The 23,506-nt window shown below is 41.0% G+C and overlaps 1 protein-coding gene across 2 annotated transcripts in view; it reads left to right on the forward strand.

The window, feature by feature from the left end:
- Positions 1–23,506, forward strand: part of LOC116286804 (protein unc-80 homolog) — a 32,280-nt gene that overhangs the window by 5,956 nt on the left and 2,818 nt on the right. Inside the window, exons 5-47 of one of the 2 annotated variants that reach the window (XM_031693388.2) lie at positions 189–294; positions 645–922; positions 1,100–1,477; positions 1,802–2,144; positions 2,396–2,585; positions 2,994–3,159; positions 3,508–3,698; positions 4,155–4,382; positions 4,482–4,746; positions 5,113–5,251; positions 6,110–6,218; positions 6,472–6,544; positions 6,672–6,933; positions 7,842–7,913; positions 8,541–8,651; positions 8,923–9,023; positions 9,860–9,946; positions 10,198–10,281; positions 10,825–10,893; positions 11,146–11,184; positions 11,657–11,716; positions 11,837–11,924; positions 12,116–12,240; positions 12,615–12,689; positions 12,844–12,948; positions 14,620–14,664; positions 15,001–15,188; positions 15,344–15,422; positions 15,734–15,784; positions 16,318–16,404; positions 16,857–16,964; positions 17,348–17,467; positions 17,888–18,042; positions 18,847–19,010; positions 19,383–19,594; positions 19,990–20,069; positions 20,355–20,478; positions 21,316–21,355; positions 21,424–21,479; positions 21,994–22,276; positions 22,740–22,967; positions 23,073–23,168; positions 23,321–23,409. In XM_031693388.2, coding sequence (XP_031549248.2) covers positions 189–294; positions 645–922; positions 1,100–1,477; positions 1,802–2,144; positions 2,396–2,585; positions 2,994–3,159; positions 3,508–3,698; positions 4,155–4,382; positions 4,482–4,746; positions 5,113–5,251; positions 6,110–6,218; positions 6,472–6,544; positions 6,672–6,933; positions 7,842–7,913; positions 8,541–8,651; positions 8,923–9,023; positions 9,860–9,946; positions 10,198–10,281; positions 10,825–10,893; positions 11,146–11,184; positions 11,657–11,716; positions 11,837–11,924; positions 12,116–12,240; positions 12,615–12,689; positions 12,844–12,948; positions 14,620–14,664; positions 15,001–15,188; positions 15,344–15,422; positions 15,734–15,784; positions 16,318–16,404; positions 16,857–16,964; positions 17,348–17,467; positions 17,888–18,042; positions 18,847–19,010; positions 19,383–19,594; positions 19,990–20,069; positions 20,355–20,478; positions 21,316–21,355; positions 21,424–21,479; positions 21,994–22,276; positions 22,740–22,967; positions 23,073–23,168; positions 23,321–23,409 — 5,949 coding nt within the window. The remainder of the gene's footprint in view (positions 1–188; positions 295–644; positions 923–1,099; positions 1,478–1,801; positions 2,145–2,395; positions 2,586–2,993; positions 3,160–3,507; positions 3,699–4,154; positions 4,383–4,481; positions 4,747–5,112; positions 5,252–6,109; positions 6,219–6,471; positions 6,545–6,671; positions 6,934–7,841; positions 7,914–8,540; positions 8,652–8,922; positions 9,024–9,859; positions 9,947–10,197; positions 10,282–10,824; positions 10,894–11,145; positions 11,185–11,656; positions 11,717–11,836; positions 11,925–12,115; positions 12,241–12,614; positions 12,690–12,843; positions 12,949–14,619; positions 14,665–15,000; positions 15,189–15,343; positions 15,423–15,733; positions 15,785–16,317; positions 16,405–16,856; positions 16,965–17,347; positions 17,468–17,887; positions 18,043–18,846; positions 19,011–19,382; positions 19,595–19,989; positions 20,070–20,354; positions 20,479–21,315; positions 21,356–21,423; positions 21,480–21,993; positions 22,277–22,739; positions 22,968–23,072; positions 23,169–23,320; positions 23,410–23,506) is intronic. The other variant, XM_031693389.2, reaches the window with a different exon arrangement.

Genomic DNA, 23,506 nt, shown 5'->3' on the forward strand with positions numbered 1-23,506 from the left:
GATGATGATAATGATGTTGATAATGATAACGATGGTGAGTGTGATGATGATGATGATGGTGATGATGATTATAATGATGATGATGGTGATATAGGTGATGATGGATGCTGAAGATGATGACAACGGAAGACGATAATTATTACTATACGTACTTAACATTTGTTGAGTGTTCCTTGTGTTCCTTGCAGACTTTCTATGGAGAACTGCGTCAGTTACTTCGCTACATCAAGGATAATTATGGCGGCGTATTTTGGAAAGTCGCCATGAGTGGATTAATGGATTGTGCGTACAAAGGTAAGAATACTCGATTTATCATTAATTTAATTCATCTGATTTTTATCGTGTCTCCGTTCTCCCCCACTCCAGCCTTTGTCCACTAGGCTACCGTGCTTTATTAACCCCCCCCCCCCTTCTTCTCGTTCTCAATGTAACCGTAGCCTCGATAATCTTGATCGCCTCCCTTCCTACCGTGGACTTCATCTTTTCTCCTCGTAACGACTCCGTCCATTTCGTGACCGAAAAATGTAGTTACACTGCCTTACGGTATCTACGCCTGCTGTCTATCGTGACACTGAAGTGGTTTCCCATTGTTGTTACGCATTACTGTCAGAACTCCATTTATTTTGTACTCCTTGATTTTCTAGGCAAGAAAGAAGATGCTAACGGAGCTAACAAGGACGCTAGCAAACCCTCATCTTCAAAGGATCCGGCACGAGCTGTCAAGAAAGAGCCAAGTATTTCCAAAGGAGACAAAATGACTCCCAAGTCGACAAGACGAAAGTTTTTCAAGGGCCAGAAATTTGGACGGACCACTGATGGGTCGGAGAATGACCTTCGTGCTCTCGGTTCGTCCACTATTAGCAGAACTATCTCTGATGGAACGAGTCTTGAAGACACTATGTCGCCCCGGTCCAAGAGGAAGGTATGCGGGACTTTTTCTATTCCGTATCCTTAGCCTGCGCTTTATTTGGTCTCTTCCATAAAGTGATGGAGCATGCGCAAATCCAAAACCGAAAGTGGCGCTTACTATTTCCGCTTCCGGTTTGATTGTTACGGTTACATTAGCCAATCAAAAACTCTAAATTTTGGTCTATTTCAGATATTTAGTCTTGGAGCATGGCGGAAACAGCGGGCCATTGGACAGAACTACGACAGTGACGAGGACGGGGACGATTCTCCTGACAACTCACTACCACAAATAAGCCTTAAGAAAAAACGCTTTAAAGAAAAAACCAGAAAGAAGCTAGACGATGTGTTCCCGATGAAGGCAGTCAACAAGAAGCTAATTACTTCGTCTTCCTCCTCGCTACCAGATAACGGCTCTCCGACTGTCGATATAGCGGTACCAGATTATGAGAGAAGACCGGTAGATATTGGAGCGCTTAGAGAGGGAATGATTAGATTGAGATTTTTAGTGAATGCATCGCAACCCGGTGCTGTCCCTGATCCACATATCGTGGCAGCTATGCTGGAACTGGTAGGTCAACAAGCATTTTCTTCATGGGTCTTTCCCTTGAGTATTACTTCTTTGTTGACTAGTAATGCCCAAGAGGATACGCTAATATCCTTGAACCCTTCAACCCCCACACTCCCCCCCCCCCAAAAATTCCCACTAGAACAACAGACGGTCTAAAATGATACCCATTGTGTCAAGATGGGTTATGACTATTACCCCCCCCCCCCCCCCCATTCAATGTCATTGTAAACTAAGTTCCTATGAGGACGGCCATGCAGTTAACATATATGATTGAAGTCCTTACGCCTGAATAAGGGTGTTTGCCGCTTCTTTTTTTCGCCACAGGAAGCACCAGTCGTAGCTCGTGCAGCTCTACTTCTTGAATGCGCGCATCTCGTCCACCGCTGTAACAAAGGAGAATGGCCGACATGGCTGCGTGGTAGCCTGCCTAACTTAGCACAAAGGAAGGGTAACGCCCCGAAAGCTATCTCGTTATCTACTCCACGGCGTAATCTCGTCGCTATGCACGAAGCAGGTAAGCTGTTCCACAGCTGGGGCGTTGCCTTAGGACAGAAACTCGAAACGGTGTTGAAGAAAAAGAAGCAGAGCTTGCCCTCTATACAAGAAGAGGAAGGGAAACGAGTTGAACTACTGGAAGAAGAATTCGAGGAAGACTTTCTTGATGAAGGTAAGTCTTGTGACGTCATGCGGATTTTACATTACGTCATACGGTTGGGATGTGACGTCATGCATATTGACTCACAATGAGGTGATATTGGATCCATGGTTTTGTTAACGTGTCAAGGCTATGCGTGACGTCATACAGGTTAATCTGACCTCATAAAGTCCCCCTTTGTAAATGAGGTCATATTGGAGTAGTAACATCAAGACGTCATGGTTGTTGTAATTGGCTCGACTTATTCTAAGCTATTTGTTCAGGTACACTAAGTGAATCGAGCCAAGGGTGTCCTTATCCCTTGAAGATGATTGCTTGTCAATTACTGATCGAAATCACGGGGTTTCTCCGTGAGAGTCATGGTATCTATCAAATACGACGCGATAGCAAAGGTATGCAGGGGCGTGGCAGAGGACGGAAGAGTTTTGGTGGCGGTGCTGGAGAAAAAAGAAGGTGAGCTGATTAACCTGTATTATTATTATTATTTATTATACCCACCGTTTATCAAAAGTAACCTACCGAGAAAAATGGTCAGGGTGGTTGGTAACATTTCGTTCACCAGCTTATGACGATGGCGCACATTTCCCCTCTGTCACTGACTTCTGCGTTTTAAAGCTAAAGACATGGATTAGAGAGTTTATGAAGTCGCTGAAGATCGGAATGACCGTTGTATCGTCTAGATACCGATCTGAACAAATCTTCCTTACTCCTATTGTGTTGAATTTGTATTGGGAATATGCTGGCATCGATTTATGGTGTCAGAATCACTGAATTCTTTCTCAAGTGTAGTCATTGTTTTTGCCAACATGGCGGCCGGATCGCCAACTCTCTACTGAACACCATAAATGGTTTTATCTCTAGGTCAACCCACTTTGGTGATACTCATCCTATTCGTTTGAGCGGGTATTTCGGAGGAGGAGGAGAAAGAATCAGGAAGTATAGTGCTATCAGCCAGAGTTCAGTCCCATCGGAAATCAGTACCACTGTAAGCACTAGTCCTGGACGAAGCAGCCCACACGAACCTCCTGTAAGTATGAAAAACCACAGGGAGACCAAGCTTGGGATTTTTTAGTGCAATGCTGTGAATAGAGCGGTTTGACTCACGTGCGAAGGCAGCCATATTGGTGTACCAAACATTGGAAACTTTTTGCACAGTTTTTGTATAAAAATAGAGTTCAATTCCCCGAGAATAGAAAATGTATTGTTTTGGTACACCAACATGGCCGCTGTGACGTCACGTGAAAACTTGAATATTTCTCGGTTATTTCCGAAACATTTCTCGAAAATTATTCTGGCGATTTTCAACATTTTTAAAGCGGTCAATCGAGCCACTTGACAGTCTATAATCTGCCGGTTTGATTTGTTTCTGGTTTAGGTTATCATCGTCCCCGACCAAGAAGTCAAAGCAGCAGACGACTCGATTCTCTTGAGAAGGCGAGCATCAGATATCGGTAAAGAAAGAAAACTGTCAGATATCGGCCCACAAGACAACATCTCGTCTCCCAAGAGGAGCAGTCTACATCTACCAAGATCGAGCCTTGGCAGCTCAAGCCCCAAGCTCAACAAGTAAGCAAAACTTTAGTCTCAGGCTACAAAGATTTGACCTTATTTGTTTTTGCATGATCAAGTGTTGCATACCCCTTGCATGTGATGTTAAAGCAGGTCTATTTGGAGGACAAAACAAAAGAATTTCAATCTCCTGAGAATTGGAAACATATAGTAATGTCCTCGAAATTGGGCTGCATTCCGACATGCTGCAAGGGGTAATAGCATGGAAAGCATTTTCACTTTTTGGTTTCTGAATTCTTGGTTTTCGTTTGCGCCATGTTGGCAAAATTTCAGTTAGAAAAACGGTTTTTTGATTTTTTTGTTTGCTATCCACCAACATGGCGGCTTCGCTTTTAATGGTTTGACACTGTAACGAGGTTAAACGTAACTACGTAAGCCTGTAATCGAGAAACACAGCGGTATTAACCAATTTTATACATATGATGTAGTGAGTAAAATCGTACTAATTTCCAGGACAACTCGTTCAAGTGTTGGTTTCGGAAGCGACTTCGACAACACACGACCAAAGGGAAAGAGAGCTACAGTCAAAGGCAAACGACAGAGCGGGCCTGAGTCGAGCTCAGGTGGAACACATGAAGACGATGACGAGTCCGAGGATGACGAAACCACTCGGTTCCCATGGTTACATTCTGTAACAATGTTGAACAGTTTCACGTCATATCTTTGTGATCACCAGTCAAGGTAAACTAGTTGAATCCAGGTGGAAGACAAAAGGCGAAGGGGTGGGAGCTGGGGAATGAAATTTATTTCATAATAATATAAATTTTAATCCCTTCTCAGATGTCCTTCAAATTGCCATCAAAGACAAACTCGTCTATGTGCCCGGCTCATCAAAGCTTTACAGAACGTTTACTCGGGCTCTTCTGACAAAACTCTGGAGAGAGAAAAAGAAAAGCCTGAAAAACTTGACAAGAGTAAGAGCAGGACTGGGTTCACCTTGACGAGCCTACACCTCGGTTCCCCTCAACACAGCCTCTCAGGAAACGACTTCAAGAACTGCAAAGAGAAGACCGATGAAGTTATGCTCGAGTACATTAAAAGCAAAGTAAGTGTTTCTATAGCAACCACTCACTGAAATAGTAGACAACCTAGTGTCGCTTGCGTTTCCACAGTGGTTACTATAGTAACTACACGCAGTCGCCACAGAACGCCTTCAAACCTATTACGTTTAATTGTAATAAATGATACTATTCAGATAAGGGTTTATATTTAAGCTATCAGGTTGTCATGGCAACCAATGTTCATCAACATTCTCTGTTATGAAAAAAATACGCTCTAATATATTAGCTTGATTATAAAAAAGGTTAAGGATTTTAAAGAAAAATTATAAGATTTACAAAGAAAATTTTAGCCCCCAGATTCATTGTTATGGTAACCTTAACTGTGGTCTATATTCTTTGTCTACGTTCAGCTCTGTGGTCTAACACACTGTGCATTCTCGCTCATCTCGAAAGCCGGTACGGTGATTGATCGTGAACTGTTGGAGGAGACGCTGCCTATCTCCTGGGAGCTGCTGCTTGATGGAGACCAACAGCTGGTGTCTGCTGCTGGTGAGTAATATCATGACGCGTAACCTTTATGATGTAGCATCATTTGAACCAGCGCGAGATCACTGCTCATGTAATCAAGATGCTTGGACACGGCACCGCTATACGGTCACGGGACGGCAGCGTTAGAGTAACGGCTCGGCACCGTTACGGTCACGGCATGGCACTGTTAGGTCACTGGAATGTAGCGTTAACGGACACCGACGACAGTATTACAGTCACGGGATGGCAGCGTTATGGCACGGCACTGTTACGGTCACGGCACGACAGCGTTACGGAACGGCTAGTCGCTAGTACGGTCACGGCACGACAGCGTTACGGAACGGCTGGTCGCTAGTACGGTCTCGGTATGACAGCGTTACGGAACGGCTAGTCGCTAGTACGGTCTCGGCATGACAGCGTTACGGAACGGCTAGTCGCTAGTACGGTCACGGCACGACAGCGTTACGGAACGGCTCGTCGCTAGTACGGTCACGGCACGACAGCGTTACGGAACGGCTCGTCGCTAGTACGGTTTCGGCACGACAGCGTTACCGGCAACCCATCTGAGCACACGAGATTACTGAGTGCTCTCCAATTAAAATGCTCGGTACAACACCGTCATGACAACGGAACGTCCCTACCGCGAGTTTTCAGAGCCTTAGGAAGTTTTCGATGTGATTTGGGCGCAGTGTTCAGTTTCCTTTCCAGATGTATAATTCCCTTAACTCTTTGTACGAGTCACATATAATCGTATCTTTTCTAGTCCTACCGGAAAACAAAGAAATGATTCTCAAGGGAATGGCTCTGGGACTGCATCGCCCTTTAGGTCTTTCTCTTTCTTTCGTTATGTTTATTCATCTTGGATTTATTATCTTGCAGCCTCGGTGTTCTTGTTGTGTGGCATACGCTTGAAGGATAAAGTAACAGAGATTTTGTTCAAGGAACTCACGTGTAATGACCCGGATGACAGGGTCAGATCTCTCTTGAGGTACGCCACCCATTTTATCTGCCACAGAGAACCAAATTTAAATTAAAGGTAGAAATAAATTAGAAAAAATTGCCTTTATTATTTCATTTTTATTTGAGGCCAATATAGTTCGTCTATAGCTCAAGCAAACGAAAAAAAATCACGTATAATGTAATACAATATTATGATTGCAGCTTTATCTAAATTGGGTTCCCTGTGGGTAGATAACTAAGTGAGTTCAAAAGAACGAACTGAAGGTTTTATGTTTGTTTAGGTATGAAGTGCTATGGCAGTCTAGGTACCATGCCTGGCCAAGGTTAGAGGAGGGAGCCTCGTATATACTTAGGGTAAGTAAGTGATGAAGGCATACACTTCTTTTTGCCTTTTCTCTTCTCTTCTCTTCTCTTCTCTTCTCACAACAGGGTGTACTGACCATGGTATCGTATGACTTATCTATACATCTTGTGTTATCAGGTACCCCCACCAAAAGTTGACTTCACCCTCCCCTCCCCACCACTTGGCTTACATGCCAACCAAGCACCAGACTGTCCCTGGGACCCCGTCATGTTGCTTGAGGAGCAGCCAGGCAACAGAAAAGCCAAGAACAAAGATAAGAAGAAAGTTAAGGAGGCTGTGGAAGCAGAAGCTAAGAAAAAGATGAGACAAAACTTCCCACTCAGGACACTACCAGTGTCTCTTGAAGCTACCATGGGATCTAATGACGAAGAGAAAGCTGGTAGGTGGATGATTGACAGTTGCTATAGCAACAGTGAATGTCATGTCTTTCCATGTCGTGAAAAGGGAATCTACTCCCAAAGACTTGTGATCCATGTGGTAACCCTCCCCTGTAGTGGGAATAACAAACTAGATCGCTATGTCAAATAGAAACCTTCCCGTTTCTTATCAAAGGGAGTCCAATTGAAATCACGCAAATAAAAAAGGGCGGGAAAATATTAGCTTTGATTTACATCAGACCAAATTTTTTCAATGACGTCAAATGATACGAAGAAATTTCAAAATTGGGGTAGCAGATTTTCTGGAAATTATGCAACTTTGTCTCATTGGGCAGTCGGTGTCTTTTTTTTTTTTGTTCTTTGCTTGAATTTTTAATTTCTGAGGACAATATTTTCCCAGCTTCTGAATGATACCTTTGGGTCACACTATACGTTCTTGTAGAACTTTGTAAAATTACGCAATGAATTGTTTCCTCAGCCTATGACTAAAACATTTAAACTTCCTTAAACATAAACATAAATGCGTGTAAAACTGTACCTTAAATAATACTTTAGAAGTGAAAGAGAGAAATTTGTATAAGCCGAGAAAGTTCTTTACTAAAAGTGCATGGTTTCTGACTACTTGTCTGTCAATAATTTGGTTGCAACAGTGCTTCGTGTGTCAAAACCTTTAAATCGCGCCTCACGAGTTACTGAAACACCTCCAGTTACATTTGCTTCACAGAATGCCACAGGGCATTGTTTTGGGACCACCAAAACCAATGCCTCGCACAAAATTTCTCTTTGTTATCACTCCTTACTCTATTTACTTCACGCACAACAAAAAAGTCGCAATCGACAAAGAAAATCGCGTGTCGTAAATCGAACTAACCTTACGTCATACTTACGTCACTCATACTGATACACTCAGGGCATTTACGTTGGTTTCATCTTAAATGGGAGCAGGCACAAGGACGAGTCAAGGACGAAAATACGCAACCTGGTAATATCTAATGTTACTAACTTTACTCTCATAAAAACCTAACGGATTTTTAAAATATTCTCAGAAGTTTTTGGACAGATTGTCTGGCCTCTGGCCTTGTCTTAACGGTGCAACGATTTCCCATCTCATTCCTAACTTGTCTCGCGAAAAATTATTGCAGATCTTACAAGCCCATAATTTCTGAGAATGGTGGCTAATATTACCTGTTTACTATTTATTTCTGCTAACATTTAATTAAAGAGATTATTCTGCATGTTCTTTTAACTGCATGTATAAGTTTCAACACTCTTCCGACTTAACGCTGGCTTAATGCCAAAACGATGAATGGGGAGGGGAGGGAGGGGGGAGGAATTGAAGAGAAGAACACAGGTGTATTAGGGAATATAATATTTTGCTTAAAGAGTGGTCTTGCAGTATCATGACCATCTGCTCTATTGTTAGGGGAGGGGTGAGAAGGATTGTTGTTTCATCATTGGTAAACTTTATCTGGTTTCTTTGGTTCTCATAGAATCTGGTCATCAAGTGAACCCCAAGGTTGTGGCCTGCAGCTCTTTTGTCAGGGGAGGGGTGGGAAGGATTTTTGTTTCATCATTGATAGACTTTTTCTGGTTTCTTTGGTCCTCATAGAATCTGGTCATCAAGTAAACGCAGAATTGTGGCCTGCAGCTCTATCGTCAGCGATACCTCACATCATTAAGTTACTGGATGATGTTGTGGTTGACAGTAATAAGACTGCAGGTTTGTTCAAACACAATAAACCTACTATTTCCTCTCATATTCCCTGACCCATTTCTCTTCTCAATCTCTCTCTCGACTTATTTTCTTTTCCCGCCCCCTTCGTTACATTTTGCATCTTCTTTTCTCTTTGCTCCTCCTTTTCCTTTCCCTCTCAGTCAGTCTCTCTCCCACTTTTAGTATCTCTTCCTTTTTTCCATCTCTTTTGCTTCCTCTTTTCTCTCCATTTCTCTCCCCTCCTCTCACATCTTTGATACTTACCATTTCCCTGTAGTGATGGAGGTGGCATATCGTATCATATGGAATTGTTTGGTAGAGGATCCAGTGCTGTTCTTTCGAACTATACTCGAAGATATCACCAAGAAAGATAAACAGGTGACAGTTAATAGAATAATAAAATCTTAATGGTTATTACATGATATTGATAGATATGGTGTCGCTGCTGCTGCTGAAGATTATGACGATTAATGTTGATAAGAGAGTAATGATGATGGTGACGATGATGATGATTATAATGATGGTGATGATGGTGATGATGGTGATAGTGATGATGATGGTGGTGATGATAGTGATGATGATGGTGATAATGATGATGATGATGATACATGATGATGATGATGGTGATACATGATGATGGTGACGATGATGATGATAATAATGTTGATGATGATGATAATGACGATGATGATGATAATGATGGTGATGATAGTGATGATGATGGTGATATTGATGATGTTGCTGCTGCTGATGATGATGGTGATGGTGACAGTATTGATAATGGTGTTGATGATGTTGATAGTGATGATGATGATGGTGGTGATGATGATGATAGTGATGATGATGATGATGATGGTGATGATATTGATGATGCTGCTGATGATGATGATGTTGACAGTATTGATAATGATGTTGATGATGTTGATAGTGATGATGATGGTGGTGATGATGATGATGGTGATGATGATGGTGATGATGATGATGGTGATGGTGATGATATTGATGATGTTGCTGATGATGATGATGATGATGCTGACAGTATTGATAATGGTGTTGATGATGATGATAGTGATGATGATGAGGGTGATGATAATGAGGGTAATGATGATCATAGTGATGATGATGATGGTGGTGGCTTTAATGACTGATGATTTCAGCGAAGGTAAACAAGGTTGATAATAAAAAACCTTTTCCTGACTACATTATTATTTCAGGAAGAGCTAATCGTTCTTATCAGAAAGCTGTTCATGTATATTGACAAGCTTCCACCTGCAGCTGCTAGGTTCTTGTTGAATAACTTGGTAAGATCAGCTCTTCTTCTTCCATGACGGGCCTATATTCTTAAGATGATTGTACTAATCCATTCCCTGACACCCTTTGCAATACTAGGCCTCTTGCAGCCCTGTGATGCTCGGATCTCTGCCCCTCCCCCCCACGCCCTGCTTGTTGACCACGCCCATGCCCTGAAAGCATATATTGTGTATAATTGTTTGTTTTGTTTGTTTATTGTGCATTATTGCAAGTGTATAAATGTCCTCCCATTGATTGTAAGGTTGGAGTCGTAATGTATTACGCACGTACGAACAGAGCTGGAGCACAAGACTCAGTAGCTCTCATCCTGTCACTAACATGGGAGGTAAGAACGCATTGATCTCTTAGCATCACAAGAGCACAACTTAAATGAAAATATTTTAATGCGGAAGTGCAAATTCAGAGCGCTAGGAAAAGGATGACGTGAGAATTTTCTTGAGCATTTCGACCAATCAGAGCACACATTGGAAGGGTATTTTTATAAATATTCATAGTTAGCTTTTCTCGTTATATACACCTATATAAGAGAAGAAATGCGACCGGGTTCAATTCCTGAACTTGGTTTTTCATGTGAGTAGCGTTGTTTATCTCCTGTGCTTCGAGGGTTTTTCTCGGGTTTTTCCTCCATCCGCAAAACTTCTAAAATTTTGATTCGATCTAGAAGGTCCTAGATGTTGTCCTTGTGACTCGTATTCCCAGTGGAACGAAAGCAAAACAAGCATTACACGGAGAAGAATAATGATGATTCTTCCTAAAGATTATGTGTACTTTTGAAAACTAATATGAACTATTTATACGTCAAGTCTAAGAATATTAATAGAAAATTTAGTGTCAGTAACAGCCTCGTTTGGATGTTTGTCGTCCACAGCTCGTCCCCAGTGTACGCGGTTTGTATTTCAAGGACATCAAACAGTCTTTGAGGAAGGAACATTGTGAAGTAAGTATGACGTAAACACCAGTATTCCTTGATTTCACAATTTTTCATAGAATTCTTTCTGGCTGACAGGACATGTTGGTCAGTGTTTGACCATCGTTCAAACAACCCTACTACACAACATTACTAACCTCTCTTTCTCTCTTTCTCTCTCCATATACACACACATGTTGATCAGTGTTTTGACCATCGTTCAAAGAACCCTACTACATAACATTACTAACCTCTCTTTCTCTCTTTCTCTCTCCCATGTAGGGTGCAATGCTGGTCTTTGCTAATGTACCAGGAACTAAGGTTAGCTTTGGTCGATTTTTGATTGAAATGAAATAAGTTTTGTCACGCAATAAGCCTTATTCACGCAGCAGCCATGTTGGATTGAACAATAGATTTTACCACGCGTAACCTCGTATTCAAGCGCTTGAGAATTAATTTATGCGTGTGAAACAAAGGTTTTTATTCTCATGAGAATAAACATGGCCGCCATGTGATAAAGGTCCATAGTATTTATTTCTCTTGTTTTGGGAATTTTAAGTTTGCGTACCGGAACCGGAACCGGAATTAAAGTTTATAGTTTGGGCGGGGACAAACGGGGAAGAAGTGGGGTTGGGGGGATGAAGGCACACGTTTCTAGGGAACCAGAGATTAACGTGTTTTCAAATTTTGCGCTCTCAGATATGCTATTTTTCGCCATCCGCGGTTAAGGTTCTGGATCAGATACTGTTACCTTAACGAGTAACTCAAACGTAAAACTCTTTTTTTTAAATAGAAATTAGCAGTCACTTGCTGTGAAAAAGAGAGTATGACTGAAAGAATTCCAGTCAACGACGTAAGTAACTGTCAGTCAGTCAGTGCGTTACATTTAGCACTTACGTTCAGTAATAGAGTGCTTTTCGTATGAGGTTCCCCTGTACGCGAGGTTATTAACATTGAGACTTATTTGTGGCAGGACATGACGTTCGGTAAAGTTATCTCTTATCTTCGTTCTCGCTTCAACCTTGAAGAACCTAACTTGTATTTGATCGACACTAAATCAGGTAAGATAGACAATTCCACCCTCCGCACTCCACACTCCGCACTCCACACTCCACACTCCCACACTCCACACTCCACACTCCACACCCCACACTCCACACTTTTTGCCTAATTCAGTTTATTGATTCTTTCAACCCAATATGTCTATCAAGGAGTTTTAATTGAGGTTGGTTTTTATCTTGTTTTTTTGAAGATCAAATCCTGGAGGAAAGAGACTTTGTGCGTGATGTGTTCTCGTTTAGAAAGGGATTCCCGAGTCCGCAACTGAAGCTGGAGTTAGTTGATCCTGATAAAGCATTCCTGAAACGACAAGCACAGGTAAGTTATACCATAATGACGACGACTATGATGATGATGATGATGATGATCATGATGGCTTGTGATGATGGCGATGATGATGGCGATGGGGATGATGATGATGATGATAATGACGATGATGATCATGATCATGATGGCTTGTGATGATGATGGTGATGATGATGATGGTGATTATGACGATAATGATGATGATAGCAATGATGATCATGATGGTGAACGATAATGATGATGACGATAATGATGGCGTTAATGATGACGATGATGATAATGGTAATGCATAATGATGATGATGATAACACTGACGTTCAGATATGATGATGAAATGATGAATTGATAGTGACTATTCTAATCGTTGTAAATATTGCAATCCCCAGGCATTCACCAATAAACTGGCTGATACTGGTCGCATAATGCTGTGTGCATCTATCCTGAATGCATTACCAAACCAGGTAACACCAAATAACAACAAATATTACATTAAAATATCTCTTCGCATTCTCTACAAAACATTGGTATTAATATCTAGCGCAATGGGGTAAAATAGCTTAATAGTTATACAATTTCATATTTGTTTTTTCCTCTTTTCTCTTTCCTCCAACACAGAAACACTCCTCTTTCTTACAAGAAGAGTTCAGTCGCCAGACATCGTTCCCCAGGAAGGCGTTGGCGTGTGAATTTGGTTTGTACGGCAATGGAGCAAAAGGGAATGTAAGTAACAAATCAATAGATATTTTCACATTTTCATTTTTCTTTTTCCATCGTATTGCATTTGCAATGACCTAATTATACATTTGCCGTTTGAGATTCATCTGGTGTTGTCTCTACCCGAGCTATACCGCAATGCACTTTGTTTGACTTAGTAACTTGATCTTCGACTCCCAGACATTCTCTGAGTTCCATAATAAACGGGGTGCATTGTAAAAAGATATAACTAGCTACAAACTAGTGTGAGCTGCGTCGGTGTTTCTAATGAAACAGTAATGATGAAAAGGTAAATTATACACCGTGAAAAGATGAAAAAACTTACTGACGTTTCGGACGCTAGTCCTTCGTCGGAGTAAAAGAGAAAGAAGTGGTAGAAAGGAGTGTATATATGATAGAATAAGACAAAAGAAACCAATGAGAGCAAGGTAGGCAAGGAAACAAAAACAAACAATCAAAAGACAAAAGAAAAAAGAAAAGGTTAGTTGAAAATAAAGCGTTCATTAATCCCGTTGGGACTAAGAGTGCCCAATAGGTGAATAAGCCGCATTTCTTTGGTCTTGCGACAATCATTGTTGCCGTTAAGCAAAGAAAGACCGAAAACAATGAAGTCAGAAAGAGAATGGTTAGCTAGATTAAAATGGCGGGAAACTGGTTTGGTGGGATCGTTATTGCGAATATCATAAAGATGATTGCAAATGCGATCACCAAGACGGCGGCCAGTCTCGCCCACATACAAAAGATTACAGCGGGTACATTTAATACAATATACAACATTAGAAGTGGTACAAACAAAATGGTCAGTGATTTTAACAGTAGATTTAGGACCGACAACAGAAGTGTGAGAGACTATGTGAGGACAAGTATAACAACGTTTACGAGAACAGCGAAAAGTACCAGGTTCTTTGTTAGAGGGAAGAACTCCCTTGACCAAGAAAGAACGGAGATTACGATCACGTTTATAGGAAAAGAGAGGGCGGTTGTTGAAAATAGCAGAAGTGCGAGTATCAGAGTCAAGCAGAGAAAAGTTGCGGTTAACAATGGGTTTGATGGAAATGTTAATAGGATGATACGTAAGAGTGAAAGGAATGCGGTCATTAGAGGGACGAGTGTGAGGAGTGAGAGCGGTGGTACGATCAATAGTAGAAACTTTACGAATGGCGCGATCAATAACATGAGCAGGATAATTACGCTTAAGGAAGAAGGAACGCATCTCAGAACATTTAACAGAAAAATCAAGATCATCACTACACAAACGACGAAGACGAAGAAATTGCGAGAACGGAATAGCGTTAAGAGTGTGCTTAGGATGAGAAGACGAGTAGAGTAAATAAGAATGAGAGTCAGTAGGTTTGTAATGGACACTAGTGCTAAGACGGTCGTCATTAACACTAAGCAAGATGTCAAGGAAAGTGACTGATGTTTCACTAACCTCCCACGTAAAGTCTAAGGCAGGGTGAAAAGAGTTAACAAAAGAGATGAAAGAATCTAAGTCTCTACGCGAACAAGAAGTAGCACAGAAGGTGCATTGTAGTATAGCTTGGGTACTGGGTGCTTCTTTCTTCATGCCTTACATAGTAGCGTCATGGTGCTGTCTCTGCCCGAACTGTACCAGATTGCACCTTGTTTGCTTTACATAAGGTAACAGATTTAAACACTTCTGTGTCATTTTTTCAGGAGTTGTTTGGTATGGATGTCATCCATAAGATGTACTGGGTTAATGTGAGTACAACGTATTTTAAATTCTAACCGTTTGGTTTTCATAATCAGTCTTGCACATGATTCAAAATCCCTTGAGATATAAATAGCAATGAAACAGCCGCGATCTTGGTTGATCTAACGAGAGAAGCTAATGAGGAATGCTTTGTTATCGTCAACCAAGATGGCGGCTGTGACGTAACATGTATACATATATAAATGTTCTGTATTAATATTATTCATTGTATGACATGCATTTGTTGTGTTGCGTTTATTTCTTAGTACAAAATCCAAAGTTTAATAAATATTTAAAGAAAAAAAAACATGAATTTACACGCGAAAATTTCTTTTGTTATGCAGCTCATCGTGTCTCTACTGCAGTACATGCCCCGTGACTTCCCATGGAGCTTTGCGGACCTAACGCTCTTTTTGAACGTGATCAATGGAGCCATTCTCCTTCACTGCGAGGATACGGCAATGATTCGTTTGTGCATGGCGTCGCTCATCAATATCTGTATTCATTTTGATCACATTTTCATTTCTGACGGGTAAGTCTGAGAATGACCCTTTAGGATCCCTGTGTTATAATCGATCTATGCACCACAGGTAACCCGTCATAGAACCAAAACAGGTTAAGACTGCCTGACCCTCTCCCAATTAGTGGTTTATTTGTCTTTGTTATAATCTTCTATTGTCTTGGTAGCTTCCAGTTTATTTTCCCATCGTTGCTTCAAGTCTACGCCCATCACCAAGGCAACGACATGGTTCGACAGGCTGTGGAGGTAAGTTTGCAAAGAGAGTATATCAAATAACGCAGTAGAATATTTGATAGATAGAGTTCAAATACCGCTGTTTTACGATTTTTCAAGGATTTTTTCCTTGATTTCAGACTCATTTACTCAGTTTAGCCTTATTCTAGTGTCAAAATATTTACAAATACAAAGATTAAAGTAAACAATTCATAACTATAACAATACAAACATTTTGAAATTCCTCGAACCGTCACTGAAACACTTGAATTTTATACTCGAGTATTGTGAGAAACGTAGTGTTGTTGTTAGAACATATTACATTGCCTTATTTTTTCTTCTAGTTTACGATGAGTCAGTTCTACATCCTGCATCAAAAGCCATGTGTCCTACAGGTGAGTCGCAGTAAAGCTTTAATATTTCATCATTTTGAATTTCTCTAGGAAAAACCCAACCGCCCGAAAACTTGATTTTCTTTTAAATAATTTAGCTTCCTGTGCGCATGAACTTGCGCAGTTGGTTCTTTTTTGTAAAGGCTTCTCATGACACTGACTGTAAAAAATCACGGTAATTACGAGCCGTGACAGGCCGTCATGTGACATGACATGGCGTGCGCCAAGATGTGCCAAGGCGTGCACGTGACATAAAGTGACTTGTGTGCCGTGCCGTGACATGACCTGTTAAGCTAGATCATAAATGAACAGTAATCTCGCGCTTTGATTGGTTCACTGAAAGATGTGGTCAATTCTGTACCGTGACCGTGTCGTGTGACTTGACTTTTTGTCTACTCTGGCGCCATTGCCTTCATTTTCGCGCACCGTTTGTCTTCGTGTATTACAAGTATGATCTCAATTCTTTCTTATGACCTTATTGACTCTGCCTTGGCGCTCAACTATTGTCTAATGACCTGATCTTTTTTATTCTACAGCTGCTTGCCAGCGTGGCACCAATACTACAAGTAGATACTAAACTCCAAGACCCAACAGAAACCTCAGCAGAAGAACCTCTTGCTCTGGTAAATATTTTTCAGATTCTCCTTTTTTCTTTTCTCTTCAAGACCTAAATCAGCCCAGAGGTTGTTTCAGGCTTCAATCTGTGAGTTAGCCATGCCCTGACTTTGATCAGGCAAGAGGTTGTTTCAGGGCTCAATCTGTGAGTTAGTCATGCCCTGACTTAGATCAACCCAGAGGTTGTTTCAGGCTTCAATCTGTGAGTTAGCCTTGCCCTGACTTAGATCAGGCAAGAGGTTGTTTCAGGGCTCAATCTGTGAGTTAGCTATGCCATGACTTAGATCAGTCCAGAGGTTGTTTCAGGGTGTGATCTTTGAGTTAGCCGTGCCCTGACTTAGATCAGCCCAGAGGTTGTTTCAGGGTTCTATCTTTGAGTTAGCCGTGCCCTGACTTAGATCAGCCCAGAGGTTGTTTCGGGGTTCGATAAGATTGGAGTGATACTCCCTATTTTTTGCAGGTCTCTCCCAAGTGTCTGTTTGCTTTACTCAATTCTCTAGATGTCACCACCCCAGACAATCTGGATATTCTTGAACTGGTTTATGAAGAAAAGCCTCTGAGACCCTTGGTAAGCCAGATAATGATCGTCTCACTCGTGTCCCAGCTTCTTTCCCTAACCCTACATACGATTATACTCAGTATTATTACAGAATTCGTAGTAAATTTATACCCTTTCGAAATTTCAAGATTTTTTTACAAAACTTAGTATATTCGTGCATTTATGGCTGGTCTTTATCGCAGCAATCTTGGTTGAATTTAACAAAGATTTTTCCTTGTTTTCTATTAATGGTTTTCACGGCGGCCATGTTGGAGGAACTTAACAAAAGAATCGTCAATGAATTTTTTTATATCCTCCAACATGGCCGCCATGTCTGTTGTTAGTTAATTCTCTTGGGAAAGATCGCAAACCACCTATCGTTTGAATCCTTTAACCTATTGTTTTCATTCTAGGATTCGTGTTACGATGATAACAATGACCCAGTAGGAGAGACTAAAGTAGATGAAGCCATTCGCCTCTGTGTCACCGTCGTTGACTTTGCTCCAGAGTCCAAGCGATCCGCACAAATGCTGGTACGTACAGTATCTGTTTATTATTTTTCACAATATTCCACACTTGTTGAATCACTTGAATTAGTGCCAGCCGGACCAACACTCAGGGTCTTAAAATAACTGAGGAGAAAGTGCTGCCTTTGTAATTATATCTGCAAATGGTTATACTTTTGGGTGGCTCGGATGACCACTTTAAATGGCGGTCCCGTCTCTCAACACTTCACCGATACTAACCAATATCGAACGGATGTAAAAGAACTACTGAGGACGTAAAGAAACCCTGGCAGTGACCACCCCCAGTCCCTACACTTCATACTAACCACCTCTCATCTTTGTATATTGGATAAAACGCAATCTGACATTCGCACTTAATGTAAAGCGCCTTCGATTATATCTACAGAGAAAGTGCGCTATATAAATCATTCATCGTTAAATCATTAGGTCGTTCTGTCTGCTATCTTGCCGTATTATTTGGAGTTCTTAGCCGAGGGCAGTCATTCGGGAGACTTGGAGCAAATGAAAGCAGAAGCCCAGGCCATCACGTCACTCAGTACTTTAATCAAAGTTCTGATCAAGAGCTCTGATGTGCTTACAAGGTTCGTATATGAGATATTAGAATATTTGTATCTCTAGTTTATATTTAATGGAGGTAATAGAGGATGATGGTGATGGTGATGATGATGGTGGTGATGATGGTGGTGATGATGATAATGGTGATGATGATGATGATGATGATTGTGATGATGGTGATGATGATGATGGTGTTGATGATGATGGTGATGATGATGAATATGATGGTGTTGATGATGGTGGTGATGATGATGATGATGATGATGATGATGATGGAGATGATGACGATGATGATAATGATGATGATGAATATGATGGTGATGATGATGACGATGATGATTGTGATGATGGTGATGATGATGATGGTGGTGATGATGATGGTGATGATGATGATGGAGATGATGACGATGATGATAATGATGATGATGAATATGATGGTGATGATGATGATGATGATGATTGTGATGATGGTGATGATGATGATGGTGATGATGATGATGGAGATGATGATGATAATGATGATGATGAATATGATGGTGATGATGATGATGATGATTGTGATGATGATGGTGATGATGATGATGGAGGTGATGACGATGATGATAATGATGATGATGAATATGATGGTGATGATGATGATGATTGTGATGATGGTGATGATGATGATGGTGATGATGATGATGGAGATGATGATGATTATGATTATAATGATGATGATGATAAGTTGGTATATAGCTCGTTTTTACATCGTCTTAATGCACTTTACATTTTTATGACCAGTGTAGGACTTTACCGGGCTGCAATAAAGTGGATGTTTTTTTGTTTTGCAGGTCGTTCGTTCATTTCCAAACCTTTAAATCTATGACAGATCGTAGTCACATGCAGCACAGTAGCTGGCAGTCGACCACGTCACTGAACATCAGTAATAAGGGTAGTATAAGCAGCTATGATGGTCCACAGTACGATGATGATGACGAGGAAGATGGTGAAGGAAGTAAGTAACCTTTGGTTGATTCTGGTCTAGCTCGGTTCCAGGTGCTGTTAGGGCCAGAATGTATCTTGTTTGTATCGTGTTTGTTAAACACAGGAAAGGAAGGAACATTTCTCACGCGGTAGGCATATAAACTGGGGCGTATTCCACGTGGGTGTAATGTTTTTTCCATTTCAGACCACGTTTCACTCTCCTGAGAATAAGATTCTTTGTTTGTGTTGTATCCATTCGTCTCTTCTGATGTGTAACCGTTAAATAAAGAAATAATACTCTAGGGAATAACACGTGGTTTGAAATAAGAAAACAGTGGGTTGTAGGAATATTGCAGAATGACCCAACAAAATGCCGAGTTGATATCGCTTTTGTTTTCCCCAGGGCATGGTCCTCCATTACTTGAGCGTCTACGGGCCATAAAAGAGAAGAATGAGGTGATGGAGGCCCTAGAGGTGTACCGAAAGCCAAGGAATGCTCTACTAGTGCTGGTAGCTGATTATGTGAGCATCTGTACTCGTCGAGTGGAGATACTCAAGAAAAACCTGCCAGCGAGGTTAACCATACCTGATTTACTAGATGATATTAGTATTATAGTAAGTACAGCGATTTGTCCCACAACATGGAAAATACAGAACATCAGAACACAGGAACGCCGTTGTATATTCGTCTGTATTTCTCTCTTTCTTCCAGTTATGCGCGCAAATTTTCTATGGATAAAATAGTTAAATGAGTGGCACAAAATGGGCTATCCCACTTGCAACTCTTATTTTTTTTCGTACGAAGAGAATTCAAGTATCTCGTGGAATATTCCATAGTCAGGGACCTTGGAGCTAGGGGGGCTTTGCGGGGGCTATAGTCCCACTAATCATTTTACCGCCATTTTGGATTTATCCGCTTATTTTCTATTTGATATAACATTCAGTATTCTGAGAGATTTCTGAAATGTCATTACCCTAACTTTTAATGATGGTTTTACCTCTTGTTTCAGCTTCTTGCCGAGATCATGTACTCGCTGATGAAGCTTGCAGTTTACGATCCAGTCACTATGAGTAGTCCTGGAGTACAAAGGTACGTTCAGCGGTTGCACAAGTCTTTGTTTCTTCTTCGGGTTTTTGTCGGAAATCAAGAGGCCAGTGTCGATGCTTGGGTTTGGTGCGAAGACGACGGAGCATCCCTCCCCTCTAGATACACAGCGTGTGCAACCATGTGACTCAAAATCCCTTGAGATATGAATAACAATGAAACAGCCGCCATCTTGGTTGATCTAACAAGAGAAGCTAATTAGGAATGCTTTGTTATCGTCAACCAAGATGGCGGCGATGACGTAACATATAATCTCTCCTCTATCCGTAGGTACATGTTACAAGCCCTACCAGTCATTGATTGGATGCCAGAAGCAGTTGAGCCTGCAGTCAATCTAGTCCTCAAACGACTGAGCAAGATATTTGATAAACTGATACAAAAACCAGATCTCGTGGTAAGTACTACGCGTGGGTTCCCTGTGGTTATTTTGACTTATACCTATGGGTTTCCTGTGGATTCGTGGTCGCCATCGTTGTCCTTAAGCTTGTAGTATTCATATAACTTAGTAACTATTTTTTTCATCAGGTTAAAGATTCCCGCGGCCGAAAAAAATCTATTAAGGTAGACAAGTACGGAACTTTTTCGTTGCCATGGAGACCAGTCATTCAACCTTTCATCTGCAACATCTTTCTTTACGATAGCATTAGTGGAATCATTTCGACATATTTCACCGCTAATTCATTTGTTCAAGAAACTACAGCATTTTTGAATTCGAATCACTCTTTTTTTTCGTGCAACGCAAATCGTATCGAGAATTCAACCAAATGTTTCGCTTGTTCTGTCGATCATCAATCTACTTTCTTTTGATCCGAGACTTCAGGAACTGAAAACATTTCGCCTTCAATCTTTTACTAATATCATCAATAGCTTACAAAACATTGTTCACTCTTCTCCGAATAGGCCATTTACTAAGCAGCGATTCCAAGGGGGAGGTTGGACTATTCCGTCGTTAATAACACCACTTCTCATTCAAGACGTATCATTTATTCATGGTAAAGCAGGTTCAGTCGTATGTCTGAAATAAACCACACTCAAGGCTTGGCGTGACGTGGCGTGGTGCTGTGACTGTCACGGTATTATACTCCGAACGTAGTGATTGGATCCGGCAACATCAACTCTTTGCGCAGTGATTAGTTCAACTCGTACCGTGACCGTGCTTTGTGCTGCGTCGTACAAAATCTGCTGCAGTAGAATTAAAATCTTAATGACTGTTTATTTTTTTCTATTTTAGAGGAACATTGAATGGAAGGCGCTTGACTCGTACGTCAGAGGTGTGTGTCGCACTGAACATATTTTTGTGTGATAATATTATTGCTTATAAATATTCATTTATTTGCAGGGATTTACATGGTGCTGTGTCATCAGACCTACATCGCCAAGTCTCAGTACTTGAAGGTATAAACTATTTTGGGAGGGTTAGAGTCACTGCGCATGCTCTGAAAGCCGCTGGATGATAATGACGCATTTCCAAAGGGAAAAGTTGAAGAATCCATTTTTTTTAGGTTCCTTATATTACTACGTTTTTGTTTTATGGTTCGTAAGAATTTCTCGGTTTTGCCAGAAGTCCATAACATGTTATAGACTTCTAGTTTTTCCAATCTTTTTTGATTCGAATTACGTCATTTTCCAGCCAATCTTCAGAACATTCGTTTTGCGCTTTTACCATCGTCTGCTAAAAATACAGCAGACACATTTTGAACGACCACTTTCGTAAGCGAATATCTACCGTAAGCGACCATCTACCGTAAGCGACCAGTTACTCCTCAGTACCCTAAGGTGGTCGCTTATCACAAAGCCAACTCTAGCTGAGATGCCTTTATTATCTTTGCTCGTGTAAAAATATTGCGCTCTAATGCCAAGCCTGGCCTTTCCCTAACCTCACTGACTGACTGATTGTTCTTCCATATAGTCTCTTGTGACAACATGCATCAGCTTTGTTTTGGAGGAGCGTCCTTCTGTTACCATCTCCCTAACAGCATTCCTTCCTATGGCTCCTATATGTGCACCACCGGCGTTCTTCTGCGATACCATCATGAGGCTGGCTGCGCGACTTATGTTCTTACTCAAGAACGAGTACACCTTACAAGAGCTCTGTGGAGGCAGCTCAGATTTTGGTTATCCAGTTAGAACAGAGAAGGTTTTTGTGAGGATTCTCTTGCCCATTCTAATCAGACTCGGCTCGCGAAGACCAGGTTTGTTGTACATTCTTTTTTTTTTGTAGTGTATTTATTTATCATCATTATCATCGTCATCGTCATCATCATCATCATTATGATCACCATCTTTACAATTATCATCATCATCACCATTATCATCTTCATCATCCCCATCATCACCGTCATCATCATCACCATTATTATCATCATCATCATGATCACCATCTTTACAATCATCATCATCACCATCATCATCATCATCACCATTATTATCATCATCATCATGATCATCACCATGATGATCACCATCTTTATAATCATCATCACCATTATCATCATAATCAACATCATCACCGTCAACATTATCATCCTCATCATTATCACCATCATCCAGGACTCGAAAAATTTATATCAAATGTACATGGGATGATTAGCAGCACTGTCCCAGGATTCTCGTATAACTTACTTACTTTATTTACTTTATGCTGTTTCGTATCAGATGCCCCACACGCGTCTCCAGAAGACGTGGTGTTTGCTCTTAAGTGTTTCCTTCGCGTAGTCACAACCAAAAACTCTGATGTCCCTGGTGCGCCTCCTACGCGTCTGTCAGTCATCCAGGATGAATGTGAAGCACCTCGAGCCTTATCCATCTCAGATGCTCTTACTTCTACCGGTGGAACACATATCGATACCATACCCAACAGCTTGTATGATGCTGCTTATTTAGGTCAGTAAATGTCAATGGGTTTATAATCATCTCAGGAAAAAAACCTTTAAATTTTATCAGCCTCAACCTTGAGGTAAAATTTACTAATACTGGTATATTTTTCAGGTCTCAAGATACTAGTGATTTGCTTTGAGGACGAGTTGTCAACAGAATGGTTCAAAATCTTCAACGCAATTGACAAAATCGTCGATAACAATGTTGGTATGTGAACAGAAACAATATCTTCAGCCTCGTACTTGTTTTGTCTCTTTCCTTTCTAGATTCAGTTGTCTTTTCCTGTAGTTTTTCTTTTCCTTTTCCCCTCTTGTTGCTGCCGTGGTTATTCACCAATTGTTTCTTGTCTTTTTCTGCAGTTGGCACAGCCTTCTGGGATTTTATTCACTTCGTTGTCTCATACCGTACACCGCTGTACATAATGATTATGCCTCTCATTCAGACGAAGGTGAGTCCTCAGGCGACGGACCTCCAAACTTAATCAAAAATTTCATGGTAGCAAGAACTGATTTCCCTCGCGCAAAGGACTTCTTCCACAAATCCAT

This window comes from Actinia tenebrosa, unplaced genomic scaffold (genome assembly GCF_029948245.1).
Source record: "Actinia tenebrosa isolate PJP-AT-01 unplaced genomic scaffold, QUT_ActTen_1.0 PGA_scaffold0__85_contigs__length_37466705, whole genome shotgun sequence".
Classification (NCBI taxonomy): Eukaryota; Metazoa; Cnidaria; class Anthozoa; order Actiniaria; family Actiniidae; genus Actinia; species Actinia tenebrosa.